A 20351-nucleotide genomic window follows, 5' to 3' on the forward strand; every position below is an offset into this window, starting at 1 on the left:
ACCCTCATTCCAAATGTCTGTATTCCAGCTCTATCCATTCACCCAAATCCAAATTGTACTAAATTTAGTACCATTTAGTACTATTCGTGCACTTATAGTTCGAATTTCCAAAAAGTTTTCTTCGTTACTCTCCACAATTGACCGTAATTTCAAATTTCAGGATTCCAGCTCCATCCGTTCACACAAATCCAAATTGCACTAAATTTAGTACCATTTAGTAATTTTCGTACACATAAGTACGATTTTCCAAAAACATTTAATTACATCAACACCACTTCCCAACCTTGATTTCCATACCAAATTCCATGATTTTAGCTATATCCGTTCAAAATATACAATTGGTACTAAATTTTGTAAATTTTAGTACTTTTCGTACACTTAGAGGTCGAATTTCCAAAAACCCTTTGGTACATCTTTCTAGCTCTCCATCAGTTACCCTCATTCCAAATTTCAGAATTCTAGCTCTTCCCGTTTGCCTAATACAAAGGGTACCATATTTAGTACCTTTTAGTACTTTTCGTACACTTCTAGGTCGAATTTCCAAAAACCCAGCCTTATCTGTCACCTTCGGACCAAGAGTGACCCTCACCCAAAATTTCATGATTCTAGCTTCAGCCGTTTCGTCTGGGCGTTGATGAATCAATCAGTCAGTCAGTCAGTCAGTGAATCAGTCACTCTACTCTTTTATTAATATAGATTATTCGAGTATTACCGACATCAAGACATGGAATTTTTTTATTATTTTTGCCTCTTAAACTTCTGCTGATTTTCCAGAAGGCTTTGTCTCCTGGTTTTAAGTTAGATAGTAAAGAGTTCCATTTTTTTATTGCGGTGCTGGTTAATTAATTCGTTTATAAGTTTAGAAGATTGTTTCACACATTGATCATATAAGTTTTTCTCATTATATGTTACAGCTCTTTGAGATTTTCTTTTTAAGAAGCGACGTGTCTTTATAAGCTTAATAATATTCTGCGGAAGAACATGATTGTTGCATCCTGACGATTTAGGCGTAGACAGATTTCTAGCTTAAAGGATGATATTAATAAACCGATTAATCTCCAGGTCTATAGAATGTGAAGTTGTAGAACTTTCTGTCCTTAAGTTTATTCTGCTGTCGATAAATCTTTCATATAATAACCAGTCAGTTTGTTTATAATCAAAGTGGGAACAGTCCATGACACCGACGTTACTGTTATTGATGGAACATACAATTGGGCGATGATCCGATGGAATCTCATAATCTAGCACCTTTAAATTCAAGTTGAGAGTTGAGTTACTAATAACTACATCAATTACGGAACACGCTCGATTTTGTTGGTGGGGATAAAAAGTTGGTTCAGCTGTAGAATGTAATAAAAAGCTACTAGTTTGCAGAAGATCGAAGAGTTTATTACCAGCAGTATTATTTGTTAAACAATTCCATGATGAATGTTTCGCATTAAGGTCCCCTAATATAATATATTCTTTGTTATCAGGAGTAAGTTTCATAATGTCATCAGTAAAGCGATTCGTATATTTAGGTGAATATGCTGAGGTGATTATTACTGGACGTTGGTTCACATTTATTTCTATTGAGATATTCTCAATTGAATGTGTTCAAGTTATGCCCAAAACTGTATGTCTAATTGATTTATGTACGACGAGAGCAACCCCTCCTCCTCTTAAACCTTGTCTATCATTGCGGTGTATATAGTAATTTTTCAAATATGTTTTGTGGTTCTCATTTAAGAATGTCTCATTTAAAGAAGCAATGTGAATATTCTCTCTTTCTAAGAGATATTCAAATTGCCTTAAATGAGAGTAGTTGGATATGCTATTTGCATTCCAATGAAACAAATTGAGAGAATGTCTATCGTAAATCATATGCATGACGAACCATAGACATCACGACTTGTATTTGTTCGACCTTTGTAGTGCATTTTTGTAGATCGTTCAAAGTGGAGACGAAAATATTGAACAATTCATCAACATTAAACCATTGATGGGCAGAAATGCTCTCCCTCACACACAAAAGTGTAAAAAATACATGAGTCTCTCGCAATTTGCCCATCAGTGCATTAAACATATCACTACCTCTCGCATATTGAGAATATGATAATCCGGGTGATGAGTCGTAGTTGTTGTTAGTGATGTTGTTGTTATTGTGAGAGTCAGTAATGACACGAGGTTGGGGAACACGTGCTGTGTTTTGATGGTTGGTGTTGCTTTTACGTTGTGTTTTTGAAGTTGCTTTTGCTCTTCTTTCTATATCATTGGTGTGCACGGCCATCCACTGGTGGTTTCTGTAAAATACTCTTAATTTAATTAATTCAACAACACTTGGGCGTTTGAGTATTTTTTGTAATAATTCTTTAATAATTCATTTGTAGCACGATTTTAGGTAACATTAGTGCTTTAAAATGTCTAAATATGTAATGAAACAATAATAAAAATTAAATGTTAACTCTCTCTTAAATTTTCTCTTTTCCTATTTTGCTCACCATTGTTCTATATAAAGCGCACGCAATGGGCATTTGATATCATTAGCAGAGTGATCACTAGGTTCTCTGCCGTATTTTTTGCAATTGAAGCAAGTAAATACTGCGGGGGTTTTGTTTGTTTTGCCAAGAGGGCAGTCATCAGTATGGTGATGATTCGCACAAATCGTGCATGTCGGACGACGATGACAATGTTCCCCGCCATGACCGTACATCAGGCACCTCCAGCATTGCGTTGGTTTGTCAGTTTTCTTGTGCTTATATCTTTTCCACGTGACCCAGATTTTACATACCAATCTGACATTGAAAAGTGATTTAGGGTTAAACGTTTTTCGACAGAATTGTACTTTGTACACAGCATTGTTTGCCGAGCTATACTGGGTATTCACTTCAGTGACTGATGATGGTTCCAAATTGTATTCTTTCAAATCTAAAATGATTTCACTTGTGGGAACTTTAGGAAGTCCATAGAGGAACACAGTGAACATTCTGTTGTCTTTAGAATTGAATGTGTGAAATTCAATGTTCTTTTCGGTTAACATATTTTTGAAAAGATCTGATTTTTCCTCGTCTGGAGGAAATATTTTCGTGCCAATAGAAGTACGTTTATAAGTACATTCTTTACCAAACAATTTAAGAAGATCCAGAAATTCAACACTGGAATCAATGACTAAATGTGGTGGTTTAGATTTTTTAGATTCTACTAAATTTGTCTCATCATCGAAATCCATATCGTTTTGATTCATTAGAGCACTGAATCTGTTTCCAGAAGTTGATGGACTGGAAGATATGTTAAAAGGAATTGTTAACCGAGGTTTTTTCGAATACGAGGATTTCCTATCCCTGAGTTTAGATTTGTCCCCGGGGCCATTTTTTAATGAGCAATTTCTTCTATTCTTCGGGAGATTTAAATCGCGACACGTTGAGTTCAATGATTAAACCGACGAGAATCGCAGAGTAAAGAAGAACAAAAAATAAGTGTTTTTGTGTTTTAGAACAATACCGCTTTAGAGCTTAACAGAACCGCACTCATAGAAAGTCAGTAGTGAACTGTATCCGGGAAAGGAAAGCACAGAATTTGTTCTTAATTTTACACCGATAAACCTTGAAAATCTTTATGATCCGGGATTACAATACATTCGATCAAATTTCAATGGACAAAAAACCATGCACGAATGAGTTATTTTGGAACAGTTTCAATCTTTTCAGTTTCACATTAAATTCAAAATTAAATGGAAGGGAAGTTTTTGCAGATTCCGAAATTCAATGCTCATAGATGAGAAATATCAAGAAACAAAAAAATCGACGGAGGGATTTTCAAATAAATCGCGATTTAAGTTCACATTTTTAGGGGTTCTTTATATTTTCACGATTCTGAAACAGCAGTGTTTATAGATAAGAAAAATAAAAAAAAAAAACAGAAAAATCGCCGGAGGGATTTTTAAATAAATCGCGATCAAAATTCACAATTTTAGGTTTTTTTAGGTTTTCACGATTTTGCTTGGAAACCGCAGGTCCTATCGAAATAAGTCTAAAGAAAATGTCGTAGCTGTGAAAATTCTCTATAATACTCACCTTTAAGTTTTTTCGTAGGTTTTACCATTTTTGAGATATAGAAGTTCAGTTCAAATTTTTAGGTTTTTATCTTAAGTCTTCAAGATTTTGCTTGGAAACCGGAAGTCATATCAAAATGGGACTAAAAAAATGTTGAAGCTGTGAAAATTCTCTACAAGAATTCATTCATTTCATGATATATAAGATTAATTTAAATTGCAGTAATGACATTGATTTATAAGGAGGCGATACATTCAGTGAATTTTAACTTTAGTAATATTTTGTCCAAACTTAGTTCAAGTTCGAAGATGAGCTATATCGGTCCACTCCTTCCGGTACCTCCCCCACAAAAGTTCGAAAATGTTCAGAAAATTTGTGTGCACGATAACTATTGAAGGGAGTAACCGATTTGGCCCACACTTTGTACATCGTGAAAGTTCTACCAGACTTAGATGAAGTTTAAATATGGACTCAATCGGTCCACTCCTTCGGGTACCTCCCACACAAAATTTCGGAAAAGTTCAGTTTAAGACCTGCTCTCGAATCGCTTTGATTTTTGTTGTAGCAACTTGTATTCGCTGTCCCCCATACGACGGTACAAGTTTTATAAGGGGCAAGTCCATAGTTCGTGAGAAAATAGCCTGAAAGGTGCAAAAAACCCCTATGACACCGTGTGTAGTGGTTGGAGCGCCAGATAAACCTCGAACGGATCTGCCAATTCAGTCCAAAATTTGACCTTCGTAATATTTTGTCCACACATAGTTTAAGTTCGAAGATAAACCATGTCGGTCCACTCCTTCGGGTACCTCCCTCACAAAAATTCAAAAATCTTCGGAAAGAATATGCGCACGATAACTCTTGAAGGGAGTGACTGATGCTATCCATAGTTTGCACATCCATAGTTTCCACATCTACCAGATATAGATCAAGTTCGAATATGGACTATATTTGTGCACTTCTTTGGTTACCTCCCACACAAAATTTCGGATAAGTTCACTGTAAGACCTGCTCTCGAATCACTTTGATTTTTGTTGAAGCGATTTGCATTCGCTACCTCCATTACGACGGTAAAAGTTTTTTTCAGGAGCAGGTCCATATTTCTTGCGAAAACATCCCGAAAGGTGTAAAAAACCCTATGCCACGAAAACTCTCGAACTGTTCAACCGATTTGGTCCAACATTTGGTCTTCGTCATATTTTATCCAAAGTTAGTTTCATGGGGCAATATCGGACCACAACTGCCGGTACTTCTTCCCCAATAAAATGTCACTAAAATCCTAGGACGATATCACTTAAATTGGTCAACCAATTTTTTCCTAACTTTGGTTTTCCTAATATTTTGTCAAAATTTAGTTTAACTTCTAAAATGGCTCATCTCGGTCCTCCCTAAGGGTACCTCCCCCTCAAACGTTCAACATTTGTGTCTAAGTGCAGGTAATTCCTAATCCACATTTTTGTCGGCAAGTTCAAATGTTCAAAACGGGCCACAAAATTCTGAAGAGACCCTAAATACATTCGATCTGCCCGTAGATGAAAGTTTCACTTCACATTGGCTGAGGGTATATCTCTGTCGTCAAAGCCCACGTTAAATTGTTTTGTAAATGTTTGCCCAAATATTTAAGAGATTGGCTTTAAAAAATATGCTCATCCCCAATTTCAATATAAAACGTTGACTGTTGTTGTGGACATCGTTGACGGAATCGAATGATTTTCGTTTTGTTAGAGTTGATAACAAGTCGATTTAGACGGCAGTATTCCATAAAAACATAAGCATCATGTTCCATTTGACATTTCATATATATCATGATATATCGAACTTTTTTATGTATGTGAAAATGCGGGGATAGTCTATGGCTATTGTCCAGTGAATATATATCTGACATACGAGTCCTACCATCCATCGTTTTGGCATGGTCCTAAATATTCTAATGATGACAGCTACTCATACTCTGATAAAATTGACTGAATAAACTCTAGTAACTGACTTACATGTGTGTATAATGAATGATAATAGCAAATTTAGTTAGCATAAGGCTAGTTACTTCGATTTCAAGGGTTAATTCAGTCAATTTTATCAGAGAAGGAGTAGCTGCCATCATTAGAGTATTTAGGACCATACGAAAACCATGGATGTTAGGACTCGTATGTCAAATATATATTCACTGGACAATTGCCATAGACTATCCCCGCATTTTCATATACAATATCAGGAACATATGACTTATCCTGATGACATTATTTTAGTATATAGTACTAAAATACGTAATTTTTCAAAGTCCGATCTGGGTTAGCAATATTTTCCATATATATATTCAACATAGATATTTCAAAAACAGTTTGGATCGAGCACACATAATCTTCTGAAAGAATTTATTATCAAAAAACTTCAATAAAGTATATTTTGTGAGCGCAGATAAAGAAAATGTAAATAAAAACGGTAGTATATGGTCCTAAATCATATATAAAAAGCGAAAGCTTCTGGAGATGTTAAATATAATAGCTACAAATTTCTTTTGTTCAGAGACTCATAATGAAATTTGATTTAGAACATTTCTTCTTTTGACAAAACCCCAAAAAGTGAGGTATTTTAGGAGATTTTGGCTCAGTATGAAATAAATTTTTAATTAAGAGTCTAAAAGTTTAACAAAAAATTTCTACCTATAATATCTAATTTGGTAACGTAATTTTCTTAACAAAGTATTTTACTCAGATATCTATTTTATTCTAGGACTTACAATGAAATTTTGTGTAGAATATTTCTTCATTTAACACTTTTCGTCCAGAACTAAATTTCATATTACTTTCATGCATAAACTCGAAAAAAGAACAAAACAAATTTATTCAAAAAATATTTGGGTGTTTTGTTGGCAAATTTGATGTATATATTTTCTTGATATATATTGCAAATACATATTTCATTTATTCAGCGACTTATACTGAAATTTGATGGAGATTTTTTTTGTCATTGACGTCTTCTATCTAGAATGAAGTTTTGTGGGACAAAACTTAATTAATTCAGATAAAGTACAACATTAACCCTAAAACGTGATTTTACTTGGCGTTTATGTACGATTTAGAGTTTTGGTGTATTCGGGGACCTATAGTGAAATTTTATGACAAATAATTTTCTAGAATATTTTGATCTGATACGATCACACTTTAAAGGAGTTTTAAAACGTTTTTGAAAAACGGGACCAAAAAGACCCCTTCAATGACTCGCATGAGGGTTAATTTTTTCATAAAAGATACCCCGCATTGTTGTCAGTAATATTGCTAAAGAAACTTTATACCTAAAATGAAAAGATTCCAAGGTATCTGAAGTCTAATATTTTAAAACCTATAGAAATGGGCGGAACTTGCCACGCATGTTTAGGTTACTTCCCTACGTAAATTTTCAAAACGCCGATACACGTATCTTCTTTTTTTCGGTCCTCTTTCATAATCTGGTCGAATTATCTTGTAATTATTGTTTGTGTTGTACAGTGTAATAAGTTTCCCCATATAGATTCAAATTGGATATATCATTCAGAAAAATTGTAAACAATAAGAGGCCCAATACACTTACCTGTGGTACAGCGTGTTCAACAAATCCAACATTTGCTTTAACGCCACTAATTTCCACAAAATATTTCCCGTTTCTTAAATAGCTTTCCAGTAATTTCAATTCTCCTCCTTGAATTCCATAAAATGGTAGTTTTTCTATAAGTATAGAATGATCAACCAGGTCAAACGCCTTTGGCAGGTCGTAAAACGCTGCTCCCACTCCTCCAAAGTTTGAATCCAAACTTTCACAAATTGCATTAATGAAGTATACAATCGCATCTTGTGTACCGCTTCGTTTCTAAATCCGAATTGGTTAGGACACATTTGTCTTGTCGTTTCTAAAAGTTGATTGGTGATATAACATATTTTCATACACTTTATCAATTAAAGGCAGCAAGACTATTGGTCGGAAATCGCTAACACTACTTGAATTCGACGACTTGGGAATTGGTAAAATTTTAGCAGCTTTTAATACTTCCGGGTAAATTGAGGTTTGTATAATTTTGTTGAATATAAACGCTAAATGACCAATTAAATTATCGTTCGAAGACTTCAAAACATTGCCGGTAATTTGTGGTTCCAAAGCATGGACTATTGCGCAAAACAGAAAGGGGACCCCTTTGAGAATAAATTCTTCAGAAGATATATGGGCCAAACTCCGTTGACATTAAGAGTCGGCATAGTATGAATCACAAATTGCGTCAGCTACATAATTGCAACGAAAAAGTTAAACGTAACAAATTACAACGATTATGCTAGGCTAGGACATGTCATGGGAATGAACAATTATATTCCCGCTAAAAAGATGTGTGAATACGTTCCATATAGTGGTACCCGAATTGCAGCAGACCCAGCCTCAGATGGATAGGACAATTGAAAAAGATATCAAAAAACATGATTTCCCAATTTGTTAAATTGATATATATTATACAGATTCTTCGTTCGCTTGATGACACAAATATTCTGGATCGGAGTAAAGAAAGTAAGTATAAACAATATTTTATATAATATTAAAATAAGCATTATTTTTATTACAGTATCTACAAGAAAATATGAGAGAAAAAAGACTATTCTAATAAGATTTTTAGGTAAATAAGAATTACATCAATTACATTCTTATAAGTTATAAAAAGTAGTTAATTCTAGAAATGCAATAACATAAAATTCTTGGTCTACTTTCTATTAGATCTTGAGTTTTTGTACAGCATTTTGTAATATTTGGAATTCTGAATTAATGTTGTTCATCAGCTCGGATATTTGATGTTTGGAATCCAAAACTTCAATGCTTTGGGTATAGGCATTGTAGCGAACACCGAAGGGACGGGGAATGGAATTGGCAAATTTACTATAAATAAAACAAAAAAAAATTCAATTAGAAAAAAATAAAAAAGAATGTATCTAATATTTTAACTTACATTGTCTTCTCTTTGGCACTTTCAAAACTTTCCGCCACATAGTATACTTCTTGGAATTGGGTAATTGGATATTTGGTAACGCCGGTAACTTCAGGTTCAAAATCTTTCAATTGTGGTTTATCACTTAAACAATATTGTAATTCACCATAGGAGGAAAGTAAACCGGCACCATAAGCCTTTAATTCACCCTCTTGGCGGCACAAACCAAACTCAACGGTAAACCAAAAGATCTGAAAATAAGATTAAGAGTAAAAAATTGGTTGGATTCTTTTAGCATGAACAGGAATAAAGTTACTTACTGTAGCCAATTTTTCAATATAATCATCTGGAGCTCCCAATGAGGCAAGACCAATTTCTTGACAGAATTGTGCAAAATCGGGATCAGCAAATAGTGGTACATGACCCATAAGTTCATGGCAAACATCTGGCTCTGGTGTGTACATAGGTTTGCTGGGATGACGAATGTACTGAGTCGAATGGAAGACACGGAATGCCAAACCGGCAAGGAAATCGCGGGAAGACAAGAGACCAGCCACAGGGCGTAATGTGAAACCAGTACAATCTGAAAACGAACAAATTTGTTTAGATATGGGTCATGTCCACTTAGAAGAAATGTTTTAGAGGAGTTTTTAACATAATTCCTCGATTAAAACCCAAATTGTTTATTAACCCACCCTAACATCTGCTCTTCTTCGATAATGGCCATGCAATCTCCCATGTATGTGAGTAGATCGTCTATTGGATATACAAAGAAGAAGAATGTACATCTTACTTACCCTTCAAAAAGTTGGAAACATCTTCCAATTGTGGAATGTTATCTTCACGGAAACCACAATTTTGAACCAACAAAGGAAAGACGTGATTGTATTCCTTACAGGCATGGGTCTTATACAATTTAGTCAGATGTCTGAACATGGTACCCCAAGTTTCGACTTCTTCGGGGGTGTAATCAACGTGGGGCAAGGGTTGACCATGTTTGTAGTTATAGGCAATATCGGCAAAATATTTCCTAATAAGAATTTTTTTTTAAATAAAATAAATAACTTATATTTCATTACTTGACTTATCATTCATCCCTTACCTTCTTTCACGATATTTTTGATCGGTAAAACCAGGATGATCGGAATCCAATTCAGCACCATAGCTTAAAATTTGATTAGCAAAACGATCCAAATCACGAATTCTGCGTGGGAACCATGGTACAGCAGATAAATTGTCCTTATAATCACGCGAAATAATATTGAAATATGAACAAGTTTCTCTCAGTTCATCAATGGCAGCACCCAAACCACCAGTTTTACCATCACATTCTACAAAGAATTCATAGCCGGGTACACGCAATGAGGAGCGTGATTCAATGTGGACCAAGTTGACATTGTGTTTAGTGAAAATTTTCAGGGACTTGGCCAATGAACCACTAGATTGATCTTTCGTCGAAAACACCAGGCATGTATTGTGGGCCTCTTTGCCTTCCATGCCCTCGGCAATGTATGGCGTACCCTCAATACGGGTGGGCTGTAAAAAATTTATAATCAATGGAAATGAATAATTACTGATGTACACAAATATGTATGCATGTGTTGTATAGGAGTGTCTTATCATAAATGTTATTTGCGTTATAATCAGTCGCTAAAGGCAAAGTTCTTGCCTATTTTTTTTTTCTTTCTGTAAATAAATCTACAAATGCTTTTAGTGTCTTGTTGACATCAAGAAGACATTATTGATTCATAGAAGTGTGCTCTGCTCCCATTTGGCTCATTATTGGCTTATCAAGTGTTGTATTAATTTGATTTATATTTTGGCAAATTTTCTTTTCGGCGTTCAGATTCTTCAGTGACACGCCTATTTTCTCTCGTTTATTTTTGTGGGTTGGGGTTGAAGTGATAATTGCTGGTTTTTTAAATTATGCTCTTATCAGGAAATATTTTAATATTTGTTTCTTTGTCATATATTTGTTTTGATAACGTCTGCTTATTATTAGCATGTATTCGAAAATTCGCCTATTTGCAAAACCGAGTTTCTAACTTGTTGACATAATTAAGGAATTTTATGATTTTGTTTTTCAAGAAATTTTTAGACTTTTAGATGTTTTAATGAGACGATTTGAATACACGTACCTTGCTTTGTATTTGAATTGCTTGATTTTTGTCGTAATTTATGGAAATTATTCGAAATAGCTTATCTAAGCGCCAAAATCAATAGATACACGCTTAGTAATAAAAAAACGGGATGAAAGTTTATCCGATAGACAAAGCGTATTAAACAACAATAAAAACAGAGTTCAGAGCCAAACTCATTACATTCAAAGCCAGCGCTATGCGTTTGTCATGAAAGCACAACTTAATGGGCAAATACCCATTGTTTTTGTAAAAAAAAACAAAAAATGCATTCGAAAGAAGAAAAGTTCGATGACGGAGAAACCACTCCACATCCGATATGTCTGAAGAGGCTCTGCCAAAGGCGAAACATGCATGTCACATTGTGGTGGTTGTGTGGGTTCGAATTTTCGGCTTTCCTTGCATCATTGGTCATTAAGCTCGATTCCAACGAGAAATTAATTACAAATTATTATTAAAAATGATCTTCGCCTTAAAAGGCAAAATTTTCAAAATTTTACGTCATTTAATGTATATCTCATGAGTGTGCTCCTTACAGTTTCCTAGTAATTGGAGTCTAAAGGCCAAAATTTGATGCGTGAAGTATCATTCCATTTCTTTTGAACCCCTCGTGAATTTTGTTTTTTTACGCGGATCTAATGAGCCCTTCCGCGTTCGAATCCATCCACTAAAACGGTGGATATAGATACCTTGAACCGCGATTTTCTTTGAACATTTTTACATATATGGAATCCTTTATGCGCGATTATAATATTTGAGTAACATGGGTATTTTACCCAAAATAGAATGTGGAGGCACATCCGCGGTTCTTGAAGAATCTATTTGAAATAGGTGTATATTAGGCCGGGGCGATTTGTATGGAAGGAAAAAAAGTGTTATCGGGCGCCTGGAGATTGTGATTTTTTGGATTGTACTGAGCAAAAAAGTCAACTAGACCATATGTCTACGGTGAAAATCAAGCCCCCGGATTTTGACTTGAAGTTTTTTTTTCAAGGATTTTTGAATATTTTGGCATATAACAACCAAACCACTGAGATTTTCGATCCAACACAAAGACAACAATTGTAGCCAAGACAATAATAAAGAACTCTCTAGTACATCGCAAAAGCATTGGAACGTTCCTTCAGGTAGTGCACATTTTTCGGAAAATATAAATTTTTGAATATTTTGGCATATAACAACCAAACCACTGAGATTTTCGATCCAACACAAAGACAACAATTGTAGCCAAGACAATAATAAAGAACTCTCTAGTACATCGCAAAAGCATTGGAACGTTCCTTCAGGTAGTGCACATTTTTCGGAAAATATCGATAAACGACACTGTGCTACAAAATGGAACTCAAAGTCAGTGGGTGGAAAATTTCTTTTGGAGATGAAAGCCCTTGTGAGTGTACTGAGAACCCAAAAGGAAATTTTCACCATAGGTCAAGTTTCCGAGATATTGCGTGATTAAAGGTTTAATTTTGGCCCCTTAATTTGTGATCAAATAGCTTTATATCTCTCTAAAGCGTTATTGTAGCTTCATTTTGACATTACATGTCTTCAGTCAAATCAAATGGTAAATGTTTTTGTAGAATATTTCATCCCTCTAATTCAATTCCTTTCATGTCCTTTTCGTCCTTTATTTTTTGAAACGTAGTACAAGTACCACAAGGCGAGATTTTACAGCATCCAAATATATTTCCCCGTTTTCATGGTCCTTTTTGACATTTTACCGGCTTTTGTTCAGAAAACTATGTTTTGATTTTATGTATATTAGTTATTGGTCTGTGGTACTTCTGAAATACTTACCATAAATAGCTCTTGCAATGATGAACACGTTAATAACAAATTTTATGGGAGGACAGATACGGTTATCTAAATTTTTGAACCGGATATTCTGATTTAAAACCCGATTTTGGAACCGGTTTTAAGTAACCGATTAACCGAATATGTATATCATTAGAAAGCTAATAAAATGGTCAATCAAATGACAGCAAGTAGCTGATTACAACTTTTTTGGTTACGAAGCTAGAACAAAAAACCGCGTTCTTAAACCGATTTTGATGTAAAATATCACAGGGTTCTTTTTGGCGATGAAAGTCGATTAAGATAATATTATAAATCTGGAAAGGCAGTTATGTCATAAAAATATATAATATATAAAATTTTCTATTTCTTATTTTTCCTACATTTTATCCAAAACTATAATGTTTTTTGTTTTGTTCAATATTTATTTTGAAAAGCTTCGTAACCAAAAAAGTTGTAATCAGCTACTTGCTGTCATTTGATTGACCATTTTATTAGCTTTCTGATGATATAAATATTCGGTTAATCGGTTACTTAAAACCGGTTCCAAAATCGGGTTTAATATCAGAATATCCGGTTCAAAAATTTTGATAACCGGATCTGTCCTCCAATAAAATTTGTTATTAACGTCTTCGTCATTACAAGAGCTATTTATGGTAAGTATTTCAGAAGCACCACAGACCAATAACAAATATACATAAAATCAAAACATAGTTCCATTTTGTAGCACAGTGTCGTTTATCGATATTTTCCGAAAAATGTACACCTTCTCGAGGCCATAACTACCTGAAGAAGCGTTCCAATGCTTTTGCGATGTACTAGAGAGTTCTTTATTATTGTCTTGGCTACAATTGTTGTCTTTGTTTTGGATCGAAAATCTCAGTGGTTTGGTTGTTATATGCCAAAATATCCAAATATCCTTGAAAAAAAACTTCAAGTCAAAATCCGGGGGCTCGATTTTCACCGTAGACATATGGTCTAGTTGACTTTTTTGCTCAGTACAATCCCAAGAATCAGAAACTCCAGGCGCCCGTGATGGTGTTCAAATCGCCCCACTCTAGTGTATATTGACGTAGTTTTGATGGGTGCTACGCTAGAGCTGGCAAAAAATCGATGGCACTATCGATAATATCGATTATTATTTAAAAATGCAATATCGATAGATAGTTTTTCCTATCGATATTATCGGAATAAAAACCCCAAACCGGAATCCATTGAAATAAATAGAAATTTCGCTGCTTTTCGATTATGTGTGTGTAAGAAAGTAAGTCCGTAGTCACACTTACACATTTTTCGGTAAAATATAATTTAATTTTTTACATTTTTCATAAAATAAAAGCAGCCGTTTACTCTCCTTTACATTTCTGTGAACAACTTTTGCATAATTTCAAGAAAATCATAGTCTTTTCCGGCATTTTCATCTCCAAATTAATGGCGATGACACCTTAACGATAATATCGATAGCAATCGATATTTTAAAACATTATATCGAAAATATCTAATGTTGGGAATATCGATGGTTTGCCAGCTCTATGCTACGCATCAAAATCGTACGCATATTGCGCAAATTTTACCCACTTTAAGGTTTTTTGCATTGTGTGATGCAACTGGAGGCACACTTTGGCCGATGAGTGAGACATCGAAATATGCATAAACATTAAAAGAAGATTGATTCGCTGTATCCGGAAACGGATGCGCATAAACTGATTTTAACTAATTCGCGAATAATAGGCCTTTTAATTTCCACATTTTTTGAATGATTGTAATTTCAATATTACTTTTAATTTCCTATCCTTATAAGTTATTACAGTAAGCAAATAAGCTTTCACGATGGTAAACTATATTTCTTAATGAAGTTTTAACAGTACACATTAATTATTGTATGGGATTTTAGCGAAATAGTTGGAGAACTCCCAAATATTTTTTTCTAATTTTTCGAATCAAACCAAAAAATATAGTTGCAACAATATTTTCCAATAATAAAAATTGTTATACCCTCAGCCTTTAGGCTAAAGAGGGTATTTACACTTTGATACGACCAAAAATATGCCTCATCGAAATAATGGTTTTAGACCCCAAGTATGTTTGTACGATATCCGTTTCAGACAATTTTGAGTAGATCTAGCAATGTCCGTCCGTCTGTCTGTCTGTCTGGCTGGCTGGTGCGCACGATAACTCTCGAACGGATCAATCGATTCGGTTCAAATTTTGGGTATCGAAATATTTTGTCCAGATTCGATTTAAGTTCGAAGATGGGCCATATAGGTCCACTCCTTCAGGTACCTCCCCCACAAATGTTCAAAAATTGTCGCAAAACTTGTGCGCACGATAACTCTTGTAGGGAATAACCGATTTGGTCCATACTTTAAACATCGTGTAATTTCTACCAAACTTAGATGAGGTTCCAATATGGACTCAATCGGTCCACTCCTTCGGGTACCTCCCACACAAAATTTCGGAAAAGTTCAGTTTAGGACCTGGTCTCGAATCGCTTTGATTTTTGTTTACGCAAGTTGTATTCGCTGTCCTCTATACGACGCTGTAAGTTTCATTAGGGACAAGTTCATACTTCCTGAGAAAATAGCCTGAAAGTTACAAAAAACCCTATGACACCGTGTGTAGTGGTTGGAGCGCAAGATAACTCTCGAACGGATCTGCCGATTCGGTACAAAATTTGGCTTTCGTAATATTTTGTCCAAACTTAGTTCAAGTTCAAATATGGATTATATCGGTCCACTCCTTCCGGTACCTGCCCCACAAAAGTTCGAAAATTTTCGGAAAATTTGTGCGTACGATAACTCTTGAAGGGAGTAACCGATTTGGTCCATACTTTGCACATTATAATATTTCTACCAGACTTAGATGAGGTTCCAATATCGGTAAACTCCTTCGAATACCTCCCGTACAAAATGTCGGAAAAGTTCAGTTTAGGACCTGCTCCCGAATCGCCTTAGTTTTTGTTGTAGCATCTTGTATTCACTGTCCCTTATACGAAGGTACAAGTTTCCTCAGGGGCAAATCCATACTTCCTGAAAAAATAGCCTGAAAGTTGAAAAACAAACCCTATGACACCATGTTTATGGGTGGAAGCGCAAGATAATTCTCGAACGGAAATGCCGATTCCGGCCAAAATTTGGCCTTCGTAATATTGTTTCCAAACTTACTTTAAGTTCGTAGATAAGCCATATCGGTCCACTCCTTCAGGTACCTACCCCACAAAAGTTCAAAAATATTCGGAAAAATTGTGGGCACGATAACTCTTGATATGAGTGACCGATTTGGTCCATACTTTACACATTCTCATAATATCTACCAGCTATAGATCAGGTTCGAATATGGACTATATTTGTCCACTCCATCCCGTACCTCCCACACAAAATTTTGGATAAGTTCACTTTAAGACCTGCTATTGAATCACTTTGATTTTTGTTGAAGCAACTTACATTCGCTGCCTCAATTACGATGGTAAAAGTTGTTTCAGGGGCAAGTCCATACTTCTTGAGAAAACAGCCCGAAGGTTGTAAAAATACCCTATGGCACCCCCATGGTCTATGTCGGTCCATTCCTTTAAGTACCTTTTCCGCAAAAATTTTGAACTTTAATCCTAATCAACATTTTTGTCGGTTCATACGACCAAAATTTTGAAACACCCTAAATACATAAGTTTTTTGTGAAAAAAAGTGTTTCAATTTGCCAGGGTATATCTCTGTCGGCAAAGCCGACTGATACTTTTTTACTTGTTTTATTTTTGAAATGCGTACAACATTACAAGAAATTCTGAAATTGGTCTGAGGGTCTGACAAATACCTACTATAAGGCTACGAAATGTACTAAATAATATTACATTTAGTATGGGGTGTACGAAATAGAGCTGAAATGCTGGAATTTATTATGAGGGTCAGGTTAGGTTTGAGATAAGGAGGTGGTCGTTCAACAAATGTCTTAGAACTACTAAACATGAAGTATTGGGATTGAATGAACTGTTAAATTAGAGCCCTAAAATTTGATTTTGATCCAATCCCAACAGCCATCCTCATTCACTTTTGGGATTGGATCAGAATTGTTTTGAAAATTCGTACTTAGAATTTATGGCATAAGCAAGAAAACGTAGAATTGTAGTGAAAATTGCAATTAGTAAGTTAATTTCAAAGAGTGCACATATGCGACAATTTTTTTACAAGAACTTTTTACCCACTGAGAACACATTGTCCGCAATTGAAATACATGAAAAAGTTTTATCGTTATATACATAGCTGCTATGCGAAAGCGTGGACCTTGAGTAACATTTTCTGAATAAAGATTTTCTACACATTGATGCCATATATACCGAAAATACAGCAACTTCGGTTGGAATCCTCAAATAGCAAAAACCGAGGGTACGGTTTTAATAAACGGGGATTGAAGTTTTTTCAAATTAAATTGTAGGACACTTTTGATGTGTAGGGGAGAGATATGATGACAATTAGAAAGAAATTAAAATAGGTAATAGTAAAACAAAATTGTCAGTTTTTACCATTTGAATATTAAATATTTTTATTTGTATTTTATTATTTTTCCGCATACGAAGTACCGGGCACTTTGCTAGTAAATAATAATATTTAGCAGATGCAGAGTTTAATTTTATAGAAGATTTATAAATCATCCATTTTTTTAGCGTATAGTATAGGATTAAAAAATTAAGCAGGAAATTAACTTCCCAATTGAACCTGTTTTTTTAATATAAGCAAAACAGTCACTCTCCAGATAATTTAAAATAAAATTGCAAATTTTAATTAGTGTTTATACAGCGAAAACTAGTTTTTAAATTGTTCCAATTTTATAACTTTGTTTGTTATATTCAATTAGATATTCACATTTGCAGCTTTATGAGATTTATACATGAATCGTGGTATTTTTAATTTATTTTCTTGTCTTTAAAAAATGCTACTAAAACTGTTTTTGAATTTAACTTAATTTGCAATTGGTTTTATAGTTTTGTTTTTAATTTCTATGTACATTCGTGTGTCAATAATGATCACCAACCTTTTCAAATGATTTTTGACGTTGCATCATCATTTTGGTTTCTTTTTTTTTCAACACTTAACAATTATCCAACACTTTCTAGAAAATTGCCGCTTTATGACACTAATTATTTTTCGCCCCGTCTATAACAAACGATTTGTGAGGAAATCTTTAACGATCGATGGTTAAATAATAACTAAAGGCTACTCAAAGACTAGCACATGTTTAAATAGATTCACGGTGATCGGTGAATGATTACTGGGATTGAAACGCCAAGAATAACAAATAAAAAAACAAACAAATCTGCCCTGCACTGAATTCTGACAGATTGGACGTAATTAAAAAACACAAAAAATTTAAATCAGTATTGGTCTTCTAAAGAACGACTGTTTGAAAAAAAAGTAGCTCGCATACACACTCAGCTTCATCAAAATCATTCTGAACCAGAATTGATAATAGCTCTTAGCCCGTCGTTCACCACCCTGATCCACTGCAGCAGCAGTGAACAGTGAATATAGTTACACCAAAAGGTTATCTCTCAACATGTTTTCGTTTGAAACAGCGGCTTGTTGTTAGTTAATGCTGCCGCTGCCACTAACGCCGTGGTTTTGCTACCGTTTCTGTCAAGCTAGCGGTTTTTTGTCACCGTGCCCCTCCTTCTCTGTCACTTGTGTGTTTATTTTTTGGACCTGTGATTATTAATATTTAGCCTGCTGTATATTTAATTAACTTTATTGCTCCATAAAAATTAACGGACAAAATACGAGTATAGTCCGTAGCTTTGGTAGAAAAAGTTTAACGATTAAAAAAAACTTATTTTCTTCAGAATAAATTACCAATATCTAAAAAATATTCATATATGAAATTAAGAGAAAGAAATAAAAACCGAACTTTGATTAATTGTGGCCTTTCCTGTGGGTAATAAATGTGTGTTTGTTGTGCGGCAAAATGTGCATCTTGGTCAAAACATAATATAAAAATAATAGTAAATTAAAATATATTTCCCACGAACATATCCGAGAAGACTTCGTATGCGAAAAAAGAAAAAAAAAACAACAAACAATAATTAATACCGAAATGGTGAACACTGAAAATTTTGTTTAAGTATTATTCGTAACACTTTAGTTAGATTTTCCAAAAAATCTCCCATATCTCACCCCAGCAACAGCGAGTTATTTCAATTTATGGCTTTCTGTCCAAGGGAGTAAAAACGTTCTTGCAAAAAAATGACGTTTCCATATGGACTTTCTAAGCGTTCCGGATAAAAGCACAATTTTGCTGTTCAATACAAATTTATCAAACCAGGACCTTATCTCAAATTTTGCATTTTTTTCCTACTTGTTCGCCCAATGCTTATGACTTTACATGTAGAAAAATGTCATACATTTTAAGTGCAAATTTTCATAACCATTGTTATTTAATCCAAACAGTGACTCTCACTCATCATTTATATCAGTGCTTCAATGTGTAGTACAATTTAGTAATTATAAAACATTTTTTATATATTACCCTTTAAAACTTTGCGTATACTAACACTGTGTGTAATTTTTTGAGTCATGTTTTATTAACCATATTCTGACTCCACAGTGTGATAGAACACCAAAAATGAGAAGACACGTGTCTCGCCGTTTTTCCCTATCTCATCAACTTTCGCGGTTATAGGCCTCCAAAGGTTTGAGGCTTTGATGTAAAAAGGGCCATTTAGTCAGGACTATATCTTCCAAACCTTTAGGAAATTTTAATTTATCTCAGAGGCAAAGTTGTAGCTCTTGTATTAAAGAACAAACATAGTGACAACACATATAACCCATCAAACTTCATCTGCAAGGTCAAAATCGCCATGGTAAAATTTCTTTTAAAATTGTTTCTCATGTTTTGTTATACAGCTATCAAACCGATCATATTTGAAGCAAACAACCAATTACAAAAATGTTCCTCAGATCTCAATAAACATCTTTCTAGAATATACGAACTCTGTAGAAACGGATCTTAATGGCATCGGCATCTGCTCCATAGATACTAAACCGTTCAAAATTCAAGACTCTCTGGAACATGCGAAATGTCTACGAACGTTCCTTAATGGTAAAAATAGCAAAAATCTTTTGAAAATATCCAATTTTTATATTTTTTTCTCCGACTCTGGTCCAAAAATACGCAACCGCCCAAAAATTAAGGATACCGTCAACCACAGAAATGTACCTAAGATTTCAAGAAACAACTTTTTAGAACATATTAAAATTCTAGGAAAAATTCTTAGGGCTGAAATTCACGAACAATTAAATTTTTTAACATACCCCCTACTCAGGTTTGGAAACAACAAAGAAAAAAAAAACTCAAGGAAATTTGAAAGGTTTGTTATTTAGGGACCTGAACAGGAAAGAATGATCTAAAATAATCGAATTTTGAGCTTGAAGAATCGTTCCTAGAATCTTCATTTGTTCTAGAAACTTGTTT

General features: G+C 34.4%; 1 protein-coding gene across 1 annotated transcript; it reads right to left on the reverse strand.

Moving 5' to 3' along the window:
* Window positions 1-8571: 8571 nt before the first annotated feature.
* On the reverse strand, window positions 8572-18154 carry Hn (phenylalanine hydroxylase). Its single transcript, XM_073981448.1, has 6 exons — window positions 17919-18154; window positions 10070-10503; window positions 9765-9997; window positions 9288-9550; window positions 8989-9218; window positions 8572-8918 (listed from the first exon to the last, which is right to left on the reverse strand). The coding sequence occupies exons 1-6, from the start codon at window positions 17949-17951 to the stop codon at window positions 8756-8758; spliced, it is 1356 nt and encodes a 451-aa protein (XP_073837549.1). The 5' UTR covers window positions 17952-18154; the 3' UTR covers window positions 8572-8755.
* Window positions 18155-20351: the final 2197 nt, after the last annotated feature.

Source organism: Musca autumnalis, unplaced genomic scaffold, assembly GCF_047663935.1.
Source record: "Musca autumnalis isolate F117 unplaced genomic scaffold, ASM4766393v1 scaffold_4, whole genome shotgun sequence".
Lineage (NCBI taxonomy): Eukaryota > Metazoa > Arthropoda > Insecta > Diptera > Muscidae > Musca > Musca autumnalis.

Excerpts from the sequence above, each read along its gene's own strand:
- Hn (XM_073981448.1), bottom strand. The coding sequence starts at position 17,951 with ATGATGATGCAACGTCAAAAATCATTTGAAAAG. Across the intron at positions 10,504-17,918 it reads GTCAAAAATCATTTGAAAAG|CCCACCCGTATTGAGGGTAC; the intron begins GTTGGTGATCAT and ends AATTTTTTACAG. Across the intron at positions 9,219-9,287 it reads ATATTGAAAAATTGGCTACA|ATCTTTTGGTTTACCGTTGA; the intron begins GTAAGTAACTTT and ends TCTTATTTTCAG.